Raw genomic sequence first — 19,082 nt, forward strand, 5'->3', positions numbered from 1 at the left:
GGATGGTTCCTGGGCAGGCAGGAGGGTGACAGAGGGACGGAGGGGCGGGGAAGGCAGAGAGCCGGTCCTCCCACAGCTGACAGGGTTCCTCGGCCCGGGGTGAGAGCACCCTGTCTGCAGGAGGAGAGGTGGCAGGAAGCCGGAGGGGCTGCACTGGCCTGGCTGCTTCTCTGGCTGGAGCCCTGGCTGTGACCGTGGGAGCAGCCGCGTGTCCTGCCAGGAAGCCTCCTTTGGTTTCTGAGTGTGTGCATACCTGTGGCGCCCCCCACCCGCCCTCATTGGTCCCCCCACCCAACCCCGTTCCCCTGGCTTGGCTTCTGCATTTTGCCCTGGAGCTGCGTTGCCTGGGCACCTTTCCTGAGGTGACGTTTCATCCCTGGCAGCTCCACATAACCTTTAACCCCGAGGAAGACAGACCATCTTCTTGGGGTCCACCCTGGTCCCTGGCTTCTTTCCTTCTCTGCTGCTGCCCTGTCGCCCCCATTTTCCAAACTTTCTCTGTGCTTGGTGGTGAGCGGCCCAGTGACAGCCTCGTTTGACCAGGGGCTCATGGGACACGGGGAGGAGAGCGGGTATTGATCTGGCTCAGCCCTTCACACTCGGCTAGCTGACATTGCTCATTAGTGAGTTGGCACCTGGCTGAGTCCCTGTCCCTGGCCAGGTGGCCTCAAACCTGGCGGGGCTCTATTGGGGTGACCCTGGGGCCTGCCCTTCATCCTTGTGGCCAGCCGGGTGGGGCCCGTGGGCTTGTCCCTGGCAGTTTGCTGGAAATACCTGGAGGTAACAGTCCCAGGAGCAGCCTCCATGGATGCAGCGTCTTGCTCACAGTGGGCAGCTGTGTGGCTTTCGTGAGACAAGTTCTTTCGTAGTCACTTGGACTAATCCTAGGTGCTTTGCTTTCTGAGACTCTCCAGCCAGCAGTCTGGCTTCTGGATGGAGGAAGGGAAGTGGGCTGCGTATTGCGGCTGAGGCATGATCTCTCGAGAGCCACAGACCCCCAGACTCCCAGGCCCATGGGCGGATGGACAGCGTTGCCTGGCTGCCCTCCTGCCACATGGTCTTACCCCCAAACACAGAGAGGCAGGTAGTATTACCTCTATCTGGCACTTCAGATGGCAAGGCCCAGGAGGACTGGAACCATATCAAGAGGCATGGAGCAGCCCCAGGACCCCAGGCCTGGGTCCTCCCGGCCAGCCTGGCCACATGGGGCTATGTGGCTCAGCTTAGCCTCACCGGAAGCCACCACTCACCAGTCCCCATGACAGCTTGCCTCCTGTGTTCCAGGGCCGAGCTGGGAGTGACGGAGCCAGAGGGATGCCCGGACAAACTGGCCCCAAGGTAGGCTACACTCACCACCTCCCTGTGTTCTGGGACCATGGCCGCCATCACTGTTGTCATGCTGGTGACGTGGCCAACGTGTTGGTTACATGGTGGATGTAATTTTGGTCACAAGTAATGACTAATGACATTCATGCTCATCTGGGGAGGGGACCTGGGGGGTGAGGAAGGCTCTGCATGGATCCGTCTTTCTGATGTGTTGGCATGAGGACTGACTGGGCTGGTGGGGTGAGTGTCACAAGCAGGTGTGACAACTGCAGCTGGTTTGCTTAGGGGGCAGATTTGCTCCTTTCAAGAGAGTGGTGAATGTAGGGGGGCAGGGGGCATCCCAGCTATGGAAACCATGGACAGGCAACAGGATCCCACATGGGGGTCAACACAGGAATGCCAAGTGTGCAGGGCAGGGGGTCCTCTTGTCCAGTTTTGGGATGTCTGCCCCTCATTGCAGGGAGCGAGTAGACACTGCATATGGGTCACTGCAGGGCTCGTATCTTGGCTCTGGGAGAGCTGTCCTGGGCAGTGTGTGGTGCCAGAAGAAAGGCTTGCTTCTCCAGGGAGCACACCATGCTGTGGATGGTCACCTGGACTGGGTGGAGATGGGTTACCAACCCTGCTGGGTGTCCGAGACACCTGTTCATGCTGTAACTGGTGCGGACAAGCTCAGATGCTCCCTGTGCATCCTGAGCTCACATGAGGCTCTGGTCTCACATCCCCGGGGTGGCAGGATGGAAGAAAGGCTTCTTGGGTCACTCCCAGTAGACCATGGTCTTCTTCCAACCGACCTGAACTAGCCTGTGCTCAGCCTCACCCCACATGGTTTTGCGATGGCCATGAGATAGGGCAGGGTGGCCAGGGAGCCAGGGTAGTGCCGGCCCATCTGCTGGGTAGTATGTGCGCTGAGGGTGTAGTGGCAAACAGGACAGGCACACGTGGAGGTGCTGCCGTGGTCACTTGGCCAGCAAGACTCAGAGTCTGTGGCCCAAGGACAAAAGTCACCTCTGTGTTTCTGACCTTTGTTGGTGTTTGTGGGGAAAAGAGCCTGGGAACCTGGATCCAAGGCAGTGGAACACATGGTGTGTGGAGGCCGGTGGTCACCACATGTGAAGTTCCTGGGGCCCGGGGTGCACTGACACTGCCTGAGCTGTGGCCGAGGGACAGCAGCTGAGCTGTGTGCATGGCATGGTCTCTGAGCAGCCTCTCTGTCCCTCTTGCAGGGTGACCGTGGCTTCGATGGCCTGGCTGGACTGCCGGGAGAGAAGGGCCACCGGGTAAGTGTCCTGTCGGAGTGTCCCTGGTACAGAGGTCCCGGTGGAGTCCACACAGTGGATGTTATTTCTAGACAGCTGGAGGGCTCTGGCGTGGGGCTGCGTGCCCTCTGGTCTAGGGGGTCACTAAGGAGACTCCAGGGTGGGGGAGTGGAAACCAGTGCTGACATGATGCCTTTGTTGGTGGGAAGGTCAGCCCAGAGGAAGCTGGTTTCTTCTCTGTGGCTTCTGATGGAAGAGCCCGGCAGGCCTGGCACCCTGGTGGTGCTGATGGGCGAGGGGGGATCCTTCCTCAGAGACGCCCGCTGCCTGATAAACGGGGCCTGTCATGCCCTCGGTGAAGTGATTTCTAAGCTGCCAAGGACCCTTTGCAGCATCAGTGGTGACTTGGGGCAGCTGGGCATGACCCACATGGTGCAGTGACAAGGGCGGGCCACGTGCTGTGGCCGGCAGCCCTGGTCTCTCTCCGTGTGATGGCCTTCGTGCCTGCTCATCGGACATTTTCTCCCTTCCCTGCCCTGTGAGAAGCAGACCATGTCTCTTCTATACTTCAGCACGTAGCGGACACATGTGCGTGTGTGTACACGCATGCACACACACGTTTGTTGGCTGTGTCAGGGGGTTTAGCCATCACGTCCCAGGGGGCGTTGAGAGAGGGCTGCAGTAATGTACCAAAGCTGCGTTGTCCACAGTATCCAACCATGACATGGGGACTGGACACAGACAGCCACCACGTTGGGGCCAGTGGGATCCACGGATGTGCATTCATTGAGCACCAGCTGTGTGTGAGGCCTGAAGTGGCCAGGGGTGGGAGGTGGGCTGGTGCTAACCCTTAGGACACTGGCTGTCCAGGGTGGTAGCTCTTTCTTGGGGGATCCAGTGGGCTGGGGGTATTCTTGCTTCCCATAGAGAAGCAGGCAAGGGTTGCTCAGGCCCCGCTGCCATGTCCTGAGGTCCCAGGGTGCTCCATGTCCGTGGATCTGCCCGGCCCTACTAGAGCCAGTCCAGCAAACCGGCCTCCCCACACCAGTCTCCCAAATGGCCTCCTGTGGCCCCAGAGTCTCCATGGTCTCAGGATATCCAGTGTCAGAATCACAGGAAGATGGATGGGCATTTGGGACCGTCATGTGCGGCTGCTCCCGAGTGCTTGACACTGACCCCTCTTGACTTCTCAGGGTGACCCTGGTCCTTCTGGGCCACCGGGACCTCCAGGAGACGATGGAGAACGGGTATGTACCCTCCTGCCTGCCCCCTCGGGGGGTCTGGGCTAGAAACCACTGGGAAACGCCAGTAGCTATGCGTTTGGCCACCAGGCATGAGGCTAGGGGAGGAGGGGTTGTGGAGGGCAAAGCCATGGGATGTGGGGACAGGCCACACGCCACTTCTGAGATAAAGCAGGTGAAAATTTGTAGCTTGACTGTTGGTCCTGTGCTGCGTGGCGTCCTGGATCTGCTTTCACTTGCCACTGGTCGCAGAAAGAGGGCCCTTCGGGGAGGCAGATGCCCAGGTCACCATGGAGGAGGGGTGTCAGGAGAGGTCATGAGCTCAGGGTCTCAGCTTGTCTCATGGTCCGGGGGTAGGCTGGGGGGTGGCGGAGCCCGGAGATCTGGGGGGTGGGTGGAGAGTCTGGGACAGACCATCCTTGGTCTGGAGGCCGGTTGGGCAGCTGGCTGGGTGTGTGCAGTGGGGAACAATGCTGTGCCCGAGTTTGGACCATGCCTGGAGCTGGGCCTCCCCCGGGGGCTCTGCAGAGTCCCCATGTCTGTCAGGTGTGTCTTCCTGGGGCTGCAGGCTCAGTGTCAGACCAAAGCACAGTTATCCTGAGGCAGAGGAGCATGGGAGTGGTTAAGCCCCCCATACACTCCAGCCACTTACACTGTGTCCCAGGTATTAGGGGTGTTTTAGGGAAAAAGTTTGAAGCCCTGTGAATAAGAGGAGCAGGTGAGGCATAGGAAGGCCAGGCCCTGGTGGCCACCAGCTCTCAGATTGGTCTTGTCAGGGCACCTTCTCCTATCTGGGCCCCCACGCAGCTCACTGCACCATGAGAAAGGAGGGGAGGGTCCTTCTGGGTGTCTGCACCTCTCGAATCAGAGGAGGTGTGTGTGTGTGTGTGTGTGTGGATACATAGCGTATGTGCTTGTGTGTGAGTGTGCAGGGTACTTATGACTGCATGTGCATGCACAGTATCCACCCGTGCAGGCCTGGCTGTGTGTAGGCGCTCGTGTGTGTGTGCATGCGTGTGTGTGTGTGTGTGTGTGTGTGTGTGGTGAGGAGAAGGGAGCAGTGTGTTGATCGAGAGCAGCAGAGTACTGACAAGCAGCTCCTGACCTGGGACCAGTGGAGCCTCAGCAGCATTTCCTTCTCCAGCCAGAAGGAAAAGACTCATCTTGGTTCCTCCCCCAGCTGTGTTTAGGGCCCTGGCAGAGAGGTTAGGGTACCTTGGGGTTGGCCCAGGGGATCTGGTGACTGTCTCTCACTCCTTCCCACCTCAGCTCTGTCACTTGTGTTCCAGTCTGTCATTTACCCCTCTTCTCTCCCCCCTCCCTCCCTCTCTCCCTTCCCTCTCTCCCCTCCCCCTCTCTTCCTCCCTTGGCCCTCCCCGCTCCTTCCCTAACACCTGTCATCTTCCCCCTCCCTCCCTTCCCTGTCTCTCCCCTCCCCCTCCCTCCCTCCTTCCCTATCACCTGTCATCTCCTCTCTCTCCCCCTCCCTCCTCCCCACCACCCTGTCCTATTTTCCATCTCTTTCTAGCTTTCATCCCTCCATCATTCACTCCTGTCCTTCCCCATCAAGGTAACCAAATCTTTGCTCCCATGACTCCTCCTGTGCAGCTTTTTCCTCATTGGAACTGTGGTTTGTACCATCCTGAGCAGAGTGTCCCAGGGCCCCAGATCCCACCTTTTCCCTGCAGCTTTATGGGAGTGAGGACATTCAGGCCTTCCCAGCAGGTCCCAGGGCTGGTAAATCTGGCATAGGCTGAAGTGGCCCCAGGACAAAGCATCCTTCTGCACAGCCTCAGGGAACATTGTCTCTCTGTCTGGGCTTCTAGAACTTGTCCCTAAAATCTTGCCTCTTTTCTCCCCAACAGGGTGATGACGGAGAAGTTGGGCCCAGAGGACTGCCTGGGGAACCTGTAAGTCTTGATCGGGTTCTGTCTCAGCATGGAGATGGGCTGCCCAAGGAGGCCAGGCAGGGCAGAAGCAGGGACCAACCCAGAGTGTAGATTAGAGGGGGGTCAGCCTTGGGACAGACACATCTGGGGGATTCTCGAGGAAGGAAAAAGAGCACATTGGAAAGGCTAGTAGGGCAGATATGACCTTCCACAGAGGAAGAAGCTGAGGCTGGAAGGGCTGTGATTGGGACTCCAGGCTGCAGGCATGGTGGGTGTCCAGGGCTATCATGGTGGGTGTCCGGGGTCATCATGGTGGGAGTCTGGGGTCATCATGGTGGGAGTCCAGAGCCATCATGGTAAGTGTTCAGGGTCATCATGGGGGGTGTCCAGGGTCATCATGGTGGGAGGCCAGGGCCATCACAAGGGGAGTCAGCGCCACTGTGGTGGGTATCTGGGGCCATCGTGGTGGTGTCCAGGCTGCAGGCATGGTAGACACCCAGAGCACACCAGGCACATGTCCAGGGGCAGTTGCAGGGACTGATCAGACAGTTTGCCATCCCTTCTCATGTCTACATATCCCAGAAATGGAGCCTTCCATCAGGGTGGCTCTGCCATGGCATCAAACGGCTTTTTTCCCCAAGCCGACCTCTACCCAAGTAGAGGGTCACCTTCATTGGTGACAAAGAACACCATGGTTACTTTTCGAATGTCTCATTTTGTTGTCCACGTCGCTGTGGCCATATGCATCTAGTGATGTTAATTGAGGACACGTACTGTGAACATGGCACAGAGAGAGAGCCTAGGGTTGTGCTCACACGTTTACTGGGGACTAAATTATACCCTGGATGACTGATGAGCCCCTAAGGAGAATCCATTACCCAGTCCTCTCCCTAACACGCACCTGAGCGATACCTCTGGGTTATTAACTCCTAGAAAGCATTTACAGGGCCAGGTATTTAAATAATGAAGGGAACAGTTCCATGGCAATGAGCAGGGGAAGATTCTTCTTCCATGGCCTCTGAAGAGCATCCATCAACATTAAGGGTGCTCATGCCTTGGTTAAGGGCTGGGTGATCCCCCAGCAGGTGAGGCGGGTGTGAGTGGTTCATGATGGGGCTCCTGCATGTGGTGAGCAACGACTCTGCTATGTCACCTTTTAAATCTCCTGATCCGTGCTGGAGTCGGCACTGCCTTGAGACTGTGTCCCTCGGCCTGCTCATGGGGCTGTGCCCCCATGTACCCCTTGCCACAGGAGAGGGAGAGGCTGAGCTCTGGGTTCTTGTGGTATCCCAGAGAAAACCTGAGCCCTGTGCTTAGTCTCTGTATTTGGTCACCATGTCCCCATCAGTGTGTCCTCCCTCCACCTTCTGTTGTCAGACATGCAGCCGCATGGAGGGATGTGAGAGGGAGCAGTAATGAGACAGGGACAAAAGTGTGCCATGCAGCAGAGCATCTTTGTGGCCTCTGAGGGGAGAGCTTTTGTGTGCACCTGCCCTGAGCAAGGGTGAAAGAGCCCCCTTGACTTGAAAGGCTCCCCTTGCTCTGAGGGTGCCCTTCGATCTTCTGAGCCACTGGTTAATTCTGGGCTCCTGCCTCTGCTTCCCAGAGCCCAGGTGGAGACTGGGGTGGGGTGAGGAAGTGAGGCAGGTGAGGACGGTGTGCTGGCCACGCCTCCCAGGGAGATGTGGACACCTGTGTGGCGACAGAGGCTCTGGGAGGAATGGGGCTGCAGGATTTGCCACGAGGCAGGGCCAGAGTGGGGATTCTTGACCAAGTGTGAACAGTCCTTGCTCTTTCCTCTTGCAGGGACCGCGTGGTCTGTTGGGGCCAAAGGGGCCCCCAGGCCCTCCTGGACCTCCGGTAAGGCGTGTCACCTTGTACACTTGCCCAGGGCTAGTTGAGGGGGGGGCGGCTCTGATGCTCCCAGGTCGAGGAAGCCCTCCTGCAGGTGTAGCCTCGAGCATGGAGACAGAGGCCAGCTGGCTGTAGGGCTCTCTGCTTTCTCATGCGGCACATGCCTTTCCAAACAGGCCCCAGATGCCTTGTGTCCCCCTTTGGAGACCTTGCAGCAGCTCCTGTGAAAGATCTGTTGGGAGGCAGCATGTGGTCCTGGCGGGGCTCTGTCCTGGTGGGTGGCTTCCCTGGGCCTGCCCTGCCTGATGCTGGGGCCTGGCAGCTCCACTGACCCCAGGCCCATCAACCCTTGCCCTTCCCCAGAGGGTGTGCCATCCCCAGACATGTGGCCAGGATGCCAAGGCGGGTCACGTGGGGTTCTCCCTGTGAGCATCACGAATTCTTTAGCATTCTGTCTTGTTTTTTGCTTTTCTTTCAATCTCATCCAGGGTGTAACGGGTATGGACGGCCAACCAGGCCCAAAAGGAAACGTGGTAAGTCCCGGGGGTCTGCCGCCCGGCTGTTGCCGACAAACCGGGTGGGGATCCGAGGAGGAGGCCACGGCCCTGAGCCCCGGCCCCCACGGAGCCAGCCGTGGGAGAGCTCGCAGCCACGGTCCTGTGGCCGTGCTTGCTGCCGCTAGAGCCAGGCCACAGCTGCGCAGGCATAGAGGGACCTGCCTTCTCCCTGCCCTGTGCTCTCTCTGGTGATGAGCGTGGACTATGAGCCAAGCCCACGACAGATAGGTCCCATGACTCTACTGGGGGACTTGAGCGCATTTTGCGGAACGTTCTACCAAATGGAATACTTTCTGGTCCGTTCCTTTCACGGGCTCCTTCCTGGTGGCCATCGGCTGCACTGTCAGAGACAACTGAGTGCTGCTGGCATCGGGGTCAGCATGGAGGGCCTTGCAGGTGCCAGGGCCTGGTTCCCCTCTGCCGTGGGGCCACCTGCCTCCTCCTGCCTGGGCATGGTCCTCTGACACTGCTGTTGGGCGTGATAGTACGTTGTTCTCCTGCCGGCCCCCTGGAGTCCCCATCCCTTGCTTCTGTTCCCTCTAGGGCCCCCAGGGAGAGCCTGGCCCCCCGGGACAGCAGGGTAACCCAGGCGCCCAGGTAAGCCAGCAGCAGCGGGCAGTGGGCAGGGCAGGTGTTCGGTGGGGTGTCCTGGGCCCTGTGCTGCCAGTCCCGGCCAAAGGGACCTACAGCCTGGATGTGACCTAGAACCGAGTCGTTGGTGTGCAGATGAGGGGGAGGGTGCTGGGGGGAGGTGGACAAGGGGTGGGGAGGAGTTGGGAGCCAACTTCCTTGACCTTTCCTGCTCTACTGTTCCTCTCCTAGGGTCTCCCAGGCCCCCAGGGTGCCATTGGTCCTCCAGGGGAAAAGGTGAGTGGGCTGTGCCAATGTAGGAGGGCGCCCCACCTGCCAGAAGGGTGTGTTCCTGCCAGAAGGATGTGTTCCTGCCCCTGGGAAGCTCCCTCTGCCGGAGACCACAGAAATGCTGGCCCTCCCACCTAGGGAGGGAAGCTCAGCTCGCTGTGCACTGAGAAGATGAGCTCAGGGGAAGATGGGGGATCTCTGCCTTTCATTGATCATAAATTCACTCAGTCACCCATTCACTCATTGTCTGACTGTGTGTGAGGGTTGCCAGATTTAGGAAGAAAAAGAAACGCAGGGCACTCCGTTAAATTTGAATATCTGTCTGACATCCACATTTAACGGGGCATCTGTTTCCTTGTTGTTTGCTTGTGTTTTGTGTTTGCTAACTCAGGCAACCCTGAGTGTATCCTGGGCACCTGCTGAGTCCTGGGGGCTGGGGGGAGCCCCAGGGCCACGCATACATATGCAGGCAGAGCTTGTGCTCAGCCCAGGTGCTTGCCTGGGCAGAGCTACTTGTAAGGCGTGGCTCTCAGTAGCACAGAGTGCTCTGGGTGCACTGGTTGCTGGAAGCTTCTGTGCCTCCGAGCATCCCTTTCTACAAATGTTCTTTGAGCAGAAAAGTTGAGATGTGCCCTCAGAGGCAGGTGGAGGGTGGGGCAGCCTAGTGGAGGGGCAACCCCAGGGCTCACGGGGTCTCTGGTTTGTTCCAGGGTCCCCTGGGGAAACCAGGCTTGCCAGGAATGCCCGGTGCCGATGGACCCCCGGTGAGTACCCTGCTTGTCTCACCCCTTCACAGCCACCCGCCCTGGGGGTCCCCCAGGCCTGCAGCTGCCCCCCTCGCCCCTCGTTTCCTCTCTCCCACCTCCGAGAATGAAGACCCCGCTGATTGCGAGCTTGCTTGCTCAGTAGTCACTGGGCTTCGAACACTTTTCCCTAATGAGCTCCAATCAAGGGGTGGAGACGGCATGAATAGGAGTGTGAGTTATTTATTGGGGGTGCTGCTTCATGACCAGAACCAGCCTGCATTGTTAACTCCCTGGAGGGCTGGGCTGGGCTCTGAGCCGGGTGCTGTGCCACTGGTTTGAAGGGAAGGACGACGCGCGTGCCGAGGGTATTTTTAGCGATCCCACACTGAGAAGGAGGGTATTCACAAGCACGGGCGCATTTTCAAAGTGTGAGCCCAGCTGTGGAGCCAAATTGGGTGGCGCCTCGAAATAGCGAGCCGGTGACAGGTCCAATCTGTGGCTGAGCTGTGTGGGAGGGAGGGGTGGGGAGGTGACACAGGGTCAGTGTGTGTTACAAGTATGTGTGGATTCATCTGCGCCCATCGCCCTCTTTGCAAGTTGCTGGTGGGATTTGGGGATTTGGGTTATTTTTAGAGGATTCAGGTGATGCTGCCTACACAGCCTGTTTCCAAGGACAAGCTGGCTGAATTACCTGTTTCAGATACGGCGTATTTTATTGTTCTAATCACGCCGTTAAAAACTAAGCAGCTCAGTATGTTGACAGCGAATTGGTGACTGTGTAAGGCACAACCATCCTCTTCCCTTTATGGTGGAGTGTGGTTCTGTCCAGGGCATCACACGTCCGTCCCTGCCCTTCCTCCTCTGAGCCGACGGCTCGCAGGCCTACCACGTGCAAGCTGCCCTGGGCCTCCTGTGGCCTCCCGCAGCCACAAGCCTGCGAGCATGGACACAGCATGTCGCTTACCTTCTCTAACTTATATTCACACTTAATTTCCTCTTCTGATTATAAAATAACACATCTTGTTATGGAAAATTAGCAAAGTAAATGGAATGACAACGAAATGAAAACCACCCTGACACCATCTCTGAGGCCCAACCCGCTGATAGCAGGGCGGCGCGGCTCCTCGCGTGCATTCTGCTCTCCAACCCCCGCCCTCCCCTGTGCATCTTCTGTAGCATTTGGTGTGAGGCCCTGTGGGTCTTCTGCAGGGGCTCACGGGGTGATGGTGCCGGGGGTGAGGCACTCTGTAGACCCCCACCTCCCTGACCTGACTGCTTCTTCCAGGGACACCCCTGCCCCGTCCCCACACTGACACTTCCTCCGACTCACTAGGCACCTCAAAGGGTCCGATGTCCTTCTAAATTGTAAGACCCCTGTCTGTGGGGCCCATGGGCTGCCTCTCCTGGACTCTGCCCTTCTCTTCTCCCAACCAGCACTTAAACCTGAAACAGGAACACATGGTAGACCCGTCTGAGTGTGTCTGTGCCGGCTGCACACCGCAGGTGCTTCCCGCTACAGGTGCCGAGGGTGACTGGTTGTCTCCTGTGAATTTGCAAGAATAGAGACATTGAAACACACTCTAGTTATGGAGGCAGCACACTGTTGATCATCCTTAAAGAGAGGGTTTTATTTCCTCCTTCCCTCGGGTTGGTTGGGTTTGGCTTCAGCTACAGAAAGGAAGGTTGATTTAAAGCCTTTCAGAAGGAGGGAGTGTTTCAGGGCAGATGCGCGCCTAAGCACATTGTTAAATCATCCTGGGGAGCTCAGGACGGAGAGATGGAGACATGAATTATGGTTCGAAGGAATATTACGGAGCCAGTAAAAACCGACTTTGGGCAAGTATTCCGTGACATGAGAAAAGGCCCACTACTCAATATTAAATTAAAAACACATCACGCGATGCCAGTTTAGCATGTATGTGTGCAGAAGATGGATCAGAGGGGCCATATCACACAATTAGCCAGGGTTGCTGCAGGCGGTGAGGTTATTAGGGCCTTCTTCTGCTTTTCCTCTTGCCTGAGGGAGGGTCTGTGGGGAACATATATTACTTTTTTAATCAGGAAAGTATCAAATACACATAATTTAAGCTTTATTATTTTTCCATTATACAAGTAATGCTCTTTACAGAGTACTGCAAACGTGTAAATGCACAGAAAGGAGGGGAGATAGTCTGGCCTTGTGCTGGGGAAAAAAAAATCAATCTCTTGTTTTGATGTATTTCCTTTCAGTGTTTTTCTGTTCCAATATTTTTAGTGAGTCTGCTTTATAAAGCTTTCCTCCCACGAAGTCACTCTCACTCTATACATCTAAGTTAAAATGCACCTAAAGAAATTGGGCCCCAATTCAAATAACGCTGATAAATTATGATGATTGCGGATGCATGTTGGCCGCTTGCTGCGTGGTGGGCGCAGTTCTGAGCGCTCTGCAGACCCGCAGGTGGTTGTGGCCACCAGGTGAGTAAGGACATTACCATGTGGAGGGCATGGCTCTCCCCCCAAGGGGCCGATGTGGGCTCTGCCCTTAGTGTGTGTGTGTACTTGGCCGGGGCTTGAGCACCCACAGATGCCCTCCCGGTGCCCTTGTTTCCTTAATGGAAACATGTCTGTGGTCGATGGAAGCTGGACTAAAATCCCACCAAAGAACCCACATGGCAGAGAGGGGGCAGGATCCCTTCCCTCCCGGTCACCCCAGGGCAGGACACCTTCTCCTTGGCACTGTTTGGGTCCAGTGCGACCACCAAGAGGTGCTGGCCCCATGAGCCTTGTTTCTGAAAGGCAGGATGGTGGGCAGTGCATCCCGCTTGGGCCAGAGCAGCAGGTGGGGTGCCTGATTTCCCTCAAAGGTGGCCCCCGCCAGGCTCCCCGGTGCCCTGAGGCCTCCTAAGGGCACCCCACCCTGCAGAGGAACTTCCATACCCTCCCACTTGCTTCTGCATCAGGGCAGGCCATTTGCAACCACACTGAATCCAATTGCACAACTAATCAAAATAAAAAGGAGGACCCACAAAATCACTGATTCAAAGAGATGAGATTTAGGTTCCCATAATTCTGCTGTCTAGTGTTGCAGAAATAGAGCCCTCAACGTTTAGAACACTCGAGCTGAAGGAGCCATTGACACATGAGGAAGTGGAGGCCCAGAGAGGGCGAGTAACTGCCCCAACCAAGGTCACACAGAGGGTCAGGTGTAACCAGGACTAGAGTCAGACGCTTCCCTCACGGCATCCTCACCCTACCGCATGGCCTCTTTACTGGAATCCGTGGGGTATTTCCAGACAGTGAACTGTTTCTCTTTCTGCTTTTATTATCTCTGTTTCCTCAAAAGTAAAACTCTAGTGACCACCCTTGGTTGGAAAAGTCAGAGAGCTCGCATTTCTGATTGGGATTGGTCAGGGCTTGGACAGATGGGGCAGTGACCCAGGGGACAACACCATTTCTGCTGGGCCTTGGCTCCGAACCTGTATCATGGGAATAGGTCCTCCCTTCAGGCTGCACCAGCTGGGAGGCTGGGGTCCTCTCTTTCAGGTTGCACTGGCCGGGAGGCTGGGAGGCAAACCACGTGAAGACCTGGGGACATACAGGGACCCCGAGTCACATGATAGGATGTAGCCTCTGTCCTGGCACCAGCCTGACTTCCCTCATGTCTCCCAACACAAGAGTCTGTGTCCTGCAGATAGCGTGTAGCTCGCTGGTCTGGGAAGCCAGGATATCCAGACCCCTGGTCCCGCATCATCCGTCCTCATTCGGAACAGAATCCTTCATTCTAGGAGTTGTTGAGCAAATGCCTGGTGGTCACCATCCCCACTCACCTACGCTTGGGGGTGGGCTGGGCACTAGTGAGTCGAGTGACACCATCATGCCCAGATCCTACCCGTGGGCTTCCAAGAATGTTCTCCTCCTATGCCAACAGGAGATGTTGCTGGGCCTGCCATGGATGTCACATTATAGATGGTGCCCCTGAGGGTCAGGGCTGAAGGGCTGGCTTGGGCCCACATGGCTGGGAGTGACCTCTGTGTCCAGCTGCCTGATGGGGGTGTGGGGGAAGGAGATGGGAGACAGCTGTGGGGGGCGGCCAGCAGCTAATGCCCACCTTCTCTCTCCTGACAGGGGCACCCAGGCAAAGAAGGTCCTCCGGGAGAGAAGGGCGGCCAGGTGGGTTCAGGAGGGAATGAGTGGGGGGCAGCTGGGCCCTTCCTCTGGTGTCTGTGCCCGGGGCACCCAGCCTGGGGGAGTGGGGCCTCCACCCCTTGAGGTCCTTGTGACCCCTCCACACCTTTGGTGACTGCACACAGGGGTGTGGGCATAGCCATCACTTGGCCACACAAAAGCTGGGTGATTGTGCAGGTCCTGGGCCAGGGGCTCCTAATGACCCATTGCCATTGTGTGTTTTGGGTCCAGGGCTTGGGAGTTTAAAGGTAGGTTGGACTTGTCTGCTGCCCTGTTGGTGGCGAAAGTCCACATGCCTGCCTTCCTACTCCTGGCTCCCCCCAGGCCCGCACCTGCTGGGTGGGCTGGGGCAGAGGTCAGCCCCTCTGGGTCAGAGGCCCTTCGGCTGTCAATGCCACCCCTTCCCAGGTGGTCAGCCCTGTCCCCTTCTCCCAGCCCGAAGCTGTCCCATGTCATCCAAGGTGCCTCTACTGGGAATGTGCTGCTCTCAGGGCAGCCAGGCCCCCCAAAGCATCAGAGCCCTCTGCCCATCTTGCTCGCTGCCCCACTTGCACTCCCGGACTGGTGGGCTATGGCCACAGTTGGATTGGTCCGTGGTGTTCTTACTCCTCATGGGACGCAGCCTGTGCTTTTGCCTTGCCCGGGGCTGGGTCGAGTGGGAGCAGGTCCTGTGTGTCTCCTGAGGAGGCTGATCTGGGCTGTCCCCTCTGCTCAGAGCTGGGGGAGCTTGCTGGCGGAAGGCAGGTAATGCTGACTGTGCGGGGAGGACCCAGGAGTGCACCAGACACCACCGCCATGCCTGCCCACCCAAGTCAGAGCTAATGGCATTTCCTCTTTGGTTTCAGGGTCCACCTGGCCCCCAGGGCCCAATTGGCTATCCAGGTCCTCGAGGAGTCAAGGTGAGATTCTGGCCGCTTCACAACTTCCTGGAGGTCAAGGTTGGGATAGCAGGGCGCAGTAGCCCTGGTTCTCCCACGCTCGTGGGGAGGCGGGATCCCGGGACAGAGGGCCTGGGCAGGTGGGGCAGGGGCCACCTGGGGCCAGGAGGGGCTGATCCCAAGCAGGGGACGTCTCTCTGGTGCGTCTGTGACAACACAGGCAGCAGGACGGCGGCTGTGTGTCCATCCGTGGGGACTCTGTGTTAGTTGTCACCTGGTGCCTGCTCCCTTCTAGCCCCTTAGAGCTGCACAGCTCAGCCACAGTGAGGAGCCTGGCGCTCTTTCCCAAGGAAGCTCAGAGAAGTAGTTCCAGAGCCCTTTGCACGTCTAGAGTGAGAGAGCCTGTCCTCCTGGAGAACACCAAGGCTGCCTGGGTGGCTAGGGGAGGTTCGTGGGAGATGTCCATTTATCCACAATTGTGTTTCTGCTGCCGAAAGCGTCCCAGAACCTGGTTAAACAGGGCGCAGAGCTCCAGAGCAATACCCAGCACACAGGCCCCGGCTGTTCAGCTGGAGCTAACCGTGTTTACTTTGAGTTGTGTAATGTCATCTCCACTCATGCCACTTTCTTGACTGTGTCGGGCACATTTATATGGAGAGGGATGTGCCCTGAGGAAGGTACATGTGCTGGGTGCGGGTGGGGCTCTGCTTTCTCCAAGAACAACCATGGCATGGCGTCTGAAAGCTCTAGGTGGTTCTGGGGCTTGCAAAAGAAGCTAATGGAGTCTTTCCTTCAAAATGATCTTAACTTGATGTGAAAGGAAATATATACACATGTGTGCACACCCCACTAGCTCAGTCTGAAGAATTCACATGAACACACCCAGCAGCACCTGGGCCCCATCCACACCGTTTCCCATGCTTAATGTTCTGGAGCCTTCTTGCCCATCAGAAGTGTGCAGCTGGCCTGCGATGTGGAGGGCGGAGAACCCACGACCTCCGTGCTCAGTAATTTGTCCCAAGTTAGCCTGACATCGATGCCTCCATCAGGACTCAGACCCAAACCTGCGTATTCTGAGCCAAGTGCCCCATGCCGGGCTCCAAGTGGCCCCTACTGCATTTCCCAGGGATCATGGCCTTCTGAGGGCCCGAGCCACCGCAGACAGACTTCCTGGGGCTCAGGGGCCCTAGGTGGGAAGCGGGCTCTTGCAAGCATGCCTAGAGAGTTTCACAAGGATGATTGTTCAGCAGAAATGCTGATTTTGTGAGCTCTGTGCATGTTTACTTTACAAATTCTTGTCGCATAGCAAAAGTGTCTGCCAGCCCTGAACGTGGCTAATTGCATAATGCTGTGTCTGTGAGCTAAAAGGTGTTTGCTTTAAAATGTTTATGGAGGATGCTCTTATCTTGTCTATCTGATTAAAATTCATTCACGCCACGAGCGATCCAGTTAGACTTGGAAGTGGAGAGTGGGAGGAAAAGCAGAGCTCAATGCTCTTTTCATGGGAGAAATAGATTCTCATTCCCTGGGGTTTTGAAAATGTCAGCAGGGTCCGCAGCCTGGGGGGCAGCAGACCCCCAGGGGAGGTGACAGCATGGGGCGGACAGGTGGTGGCCTGGCTTTTCTCCACCAGGTCCTGCCTCCCTTCTGGGGCAGCACCCCTCTGTGTGCTTTCCTGTCCTTGCTGAGGGCTAGGCTGCTGCACAGTGGAACCCACTGCCTCCTGAGCCTGCAGGGGCAGGTGGGCGAAAGAACCTGAATACAAGTTGTCTCTGGGCCCTGCACAAAGCCCTGTCCCTCTCTGGGCCCCATGCATTCTGGTCCCTCCGTGCTGGCCCACTTCAGCCATAGCAGATGCTGCAGTCCAGGGTTCTGAACCAACCAGGGCCTATTCGTGCCCCCTGGGGGACACCCGGAGACATTTTTGACTGTCCCGATTTGGCAGGGGTTGGGGGTGGTGGTGAGCCTATGGTCATCTAACTGGCAGGTGTCAGAGATGTTGCTCAATACCTCTGCTCCACGTGGGGCAGCCCCTGCAACAAAATGACCCAGCTCAGAGACCTGGCCTATTTGTCTCCTGGCCTGCAGTCCCCTAGCCTCTGACTGGGTGGTAAAATGGGGGAACATTAGGTCTGGAAGGATGTGGGTAGGGGAAGAGGGAGGAAGCTGTTGCCAGAGCCCCCAGGCATCAGGATTTCAGGGCAACAGGGCCTCCCCTCTGCCCTGAGGTATCCGGCCACCTGGGTGGCAGGTGCCTCAGGGGAGGCCGTGCAGCCTGGGCCAGTCCCAGCTCCAGCTTTTCTGAGGGCCCTCTCCTAGGTCCCTGGAAAGAGGCTCAAACTGCACAGTCTGTGCAAAATCTTGCCACAAGAGGGCAGTTGGCAGCCTGAGGGTCCCCAGGAGGCTGGCAGCTTTAGCTGGAACAGAGATGGGAGGCCCAGCCTGTCTCGGGTCCTGTGGGCAGCTGGCCCCTGGGAGTCGGTAGTCAGTGTCTGCTTCCTGCTCAGAGGGCTGAGGTCGTGGCCCCTTAACTCCATTCCACAGAGGGCTTTACCTGGCCTGGGTGAGGTGCTGGCTTGGGGGAGGGGGTGGGGGAAGGGGACATGTCCCTCCCTTTCAGTTCTTATTGGCACAGAGATGAGGTATGTCCTGAGCTGACTATTGGTGGTGGTAGTATCATTGTTATTAACTGGTAAATAACGAGATTATACCTGTTATCATTTATCGTAATAATACAAAATGACGATTGCCAGACAGCACATCGCTGTTGTCTATTGAGCACCCACTCTGTGCTGGGGCACTGTCCGGGGGGCTTATCTGGTGTTCCCCTCCCACTAGCAGTAACAGGGTAATGCTTGTTTTCACCCCCACTTTCCAAATGAGAATACTGAGGCAAGGGGCACCCGGGACCTGAGCCAATCTGCCTGATTGCAGAGCCCAAGCTGAGGCCTCACGTCCCACCTGCTCCCCAGACCTCAGAGAGACAGATGTTTCTGGAAGAGGGTGGCCTGGGGGGGCTTGCGTGGGTGCAAGGATGGAGCCCTTCCTTGGAGACCGGGAGCACAAGGGAGCTTGCCTGGGTTGGGGCGGCCAAGCACTTTCCCTCCTTGGCGTTTGGGGCTTAGGCCTTTCCTTTCAAGAGCTCTGGGGAGGCTCTGACTCACTCCTTTCCCTCTGTGTTTGCACAGGGGGCAGATGGCATCCGCGGTCTGAAGGGCACAAAGGGAGAAAAGGTGAGTGTCCTTTCCATCATGTGGCGGTGGACCAGTGCACGCAGCCCAGCCCGGGTTAGGGCAGGTGGCTCCCTTGGTGACGCGCTAGCCCCGGCGGAGGCTGCTGAGGCCTCTGAGGTCGGGGGGTTTGGCACGCCCCAAGGCCCAGACTGTTTGCCAAAGGAAGAAGAGGTGGATGACGACCCGCTGTGGGTGCCCCACCTGGCGGGGCTGAGGGGCTGGAGCTTTGAGCCCCCCACCCAAGGCCAAGGCTCTGGCCCAGCACACAGCCCGTGACTCACCTGCAGAGGCCAGCGGACGCCCCACTCTCCAGCCCCGGTGGCCACCTTGCAAGCTGCCACAGAGCTGGGTGCAGAGGGGAAGGGTGTCACCATGGAGCTGGGCACGGGTCCCTCCTGCGCCATCTGCCATTCCTGAGGTGGCTCTTCAGGTGGCTGCACTGGACAAGGAGGACATGGAGGCTGGACCCTCCATGCTGTGGTGTTTGCTCAGCCCCCGGCCCCCTCTGCTCTCAGCTGGCTGCCAGGTGGAAGGAGCGGACGCACACACGTGCTGCCTCAGTTCCCCCTGGAGAGTGGCCAGAGCAAGGCAGACCTCTGAACCCTTGTTCTGGGGCCTCAGAAGTGTGGGGACCAAGGCCCATCGGGGTCAAGGCCAAGCACACCCCCCTGCAGGGCAGACCATGTCCCCACTGGCCGGTCCCATCTCCCTGCATTCCTGGCCTGTGGACCCAGGCCCTGCGGCCTGTCAGAGGGGCCTACCCAGAGCCCCGCGTGCCCCACTTGTCACTTTGACCTTTAGCCAGAAACAGGGCTACTGGAGATAATATGGGCTGGGTGGCACAGGGAGGGCCTCTTCTCCAGGAGGGCCACCGCACTGTCCTGAGTCAGATCTGGGGTGAGGGGTGAGGACCCGCCTCCTGGGGCCTTGGCACTCTAAGGCTGCTGTAGGGGCGTCCCTGGCACTTAACACAACAGCGGACGGACAAGTCCCATAGCCTGGGGATGTAAGGCTTCTCGTCCTGCCCCAGAAAGCTGCCTCCCTCTGGGTATGAGCTCCTGGCAGCCTGGATGT

The 19,082-nt window shown here is 57.7% G+C and overlaps 2 protein-coding genes across 4 annotated transcripts in view; one reads left to right on the plus strand and one right to left on the minus strand.

The window, feature by feature from the left end:
* COL5A1 (collagen type V alpha 1 chain) overlaps positions 1 to 19,082 on the plus strand; it is a 150,446-nt gene that overhangs the window by 80,069 nt on the left and 51,295 nt on the right. For both annotated transcript variants that reach the window (XM_038548863.1, XM_038548864.1), the window contains exons 17-28: positions 1,285 to 1,338; positions 2,553 to 2,606; positions 3,779 to 3,832; positions 5,692 to 5,736; positions 7,522 to 7,575; positions 8,058 to 8,102; positions 8,670 to 8,723; positions 8,949 to 8,993; positions 9,698 to 9,751; positions 13,838 to 13,882; positions 14,743 to 14,796; positions 17,964 to 18,008. In XM_038548863.1, coding sequence (XP_038404791.1) covers positions 1,285 to 1,338; positions 2,553 to 2,606; positions 3,779 to 3,832; positions 5,692 to 5,736; positions 7,522 to 7,575; positions 8,058 to 8,102; positions 8,670 to 8,723; positions 8,949 to 8,993; positions 9,698 to 9,751; positions 13,838 to 13,882; positions 14,743 to 14,796; positions 17,964 to 18,008 — 603 coding nt within the window. The remainder of the gene's footprint in view (positions 1 to 1,284; positions 1,339 to 2,552; positions 2,607 to 3,778; positions 3,833 to 5,691; positions 5,737 to 7,521; positions 7,576 to 8,057; positions 8,103 to 8,669; positions 8,724 to 8,948; positions 8,994 to 9,697; positions 9,752 to 13,837; positions 13,883 to 14,742; positions 14,797 to 17,963; positions 18,009 to 19,082) is intronic.
* LOC119873350 (cell division protein ZipA-like) lies at positions 11,431 to 18,499 on the minus strand. 2 transcript variants are annotated; one of them, XM_038548862.1, is made up of 3 exons: positions 18,290 to 18,499; positions 13,189 to 13,297; positions 11,431 to 11,762 (listed from the first exon to the last, which is right to left on the minus strand). In XM_038548862.1, the coding sequence occupies exons 1-3, from the start codon at positions 18,410 to 18,412 to the stop codon at positions 11,722 to 11,724; spliced, it is 273 nt and encodes a 90-aa protein (XP_038404790.1). In that variant the 5' UTR covers positions 18,413 to 18,499; the 3' UTR covers positions 11,431 to 11,721. The 2 variants fall into 2 exon arrangements, with proteins under 2 accessions (XP_038404790.1, XP_038404789.1); XM_038548861.1 differs by lacking the exon at positions 11,431 to 11,762 and having other exon boundaries at positions 13,045 to 13,297.

Source organism: Canis lupus, chromosome 9, assembly GCF_011100685.1.
Source record: "Canis lupus familiaris isolate Mischka breed German Shepherd chromosome 9, alternate assembly UU_Cfam_GSD_1.0, whole genome shotgun sequence".
Classification (NCBI taxonomy): domain Eukaryota; kingdom Metazoa; phylum Chordata; class Mammalia; order Carnivora; family Canidae; genus Canis; species Canis lupus.

What these genes read in the sequence shown, in the direction of transcription:
- LOC119873350 (XM_038548861.1), bottom strand. Translation starts at nt 18,412, where the DNA reads ATGGCGCAGGAGGGACCCGTGCCCAGCTCCATGGTGACACCCTTCCCC. An exon ending in GCGTCCGCTGGCCTCTGCAG is followed by an intron (nt 13,298 to 18,289) that starts GTGAGTCACGGG and finishes GTATGTCCCCAG; the next exon opens with GTCTTCACGTGGTTTGCCTC.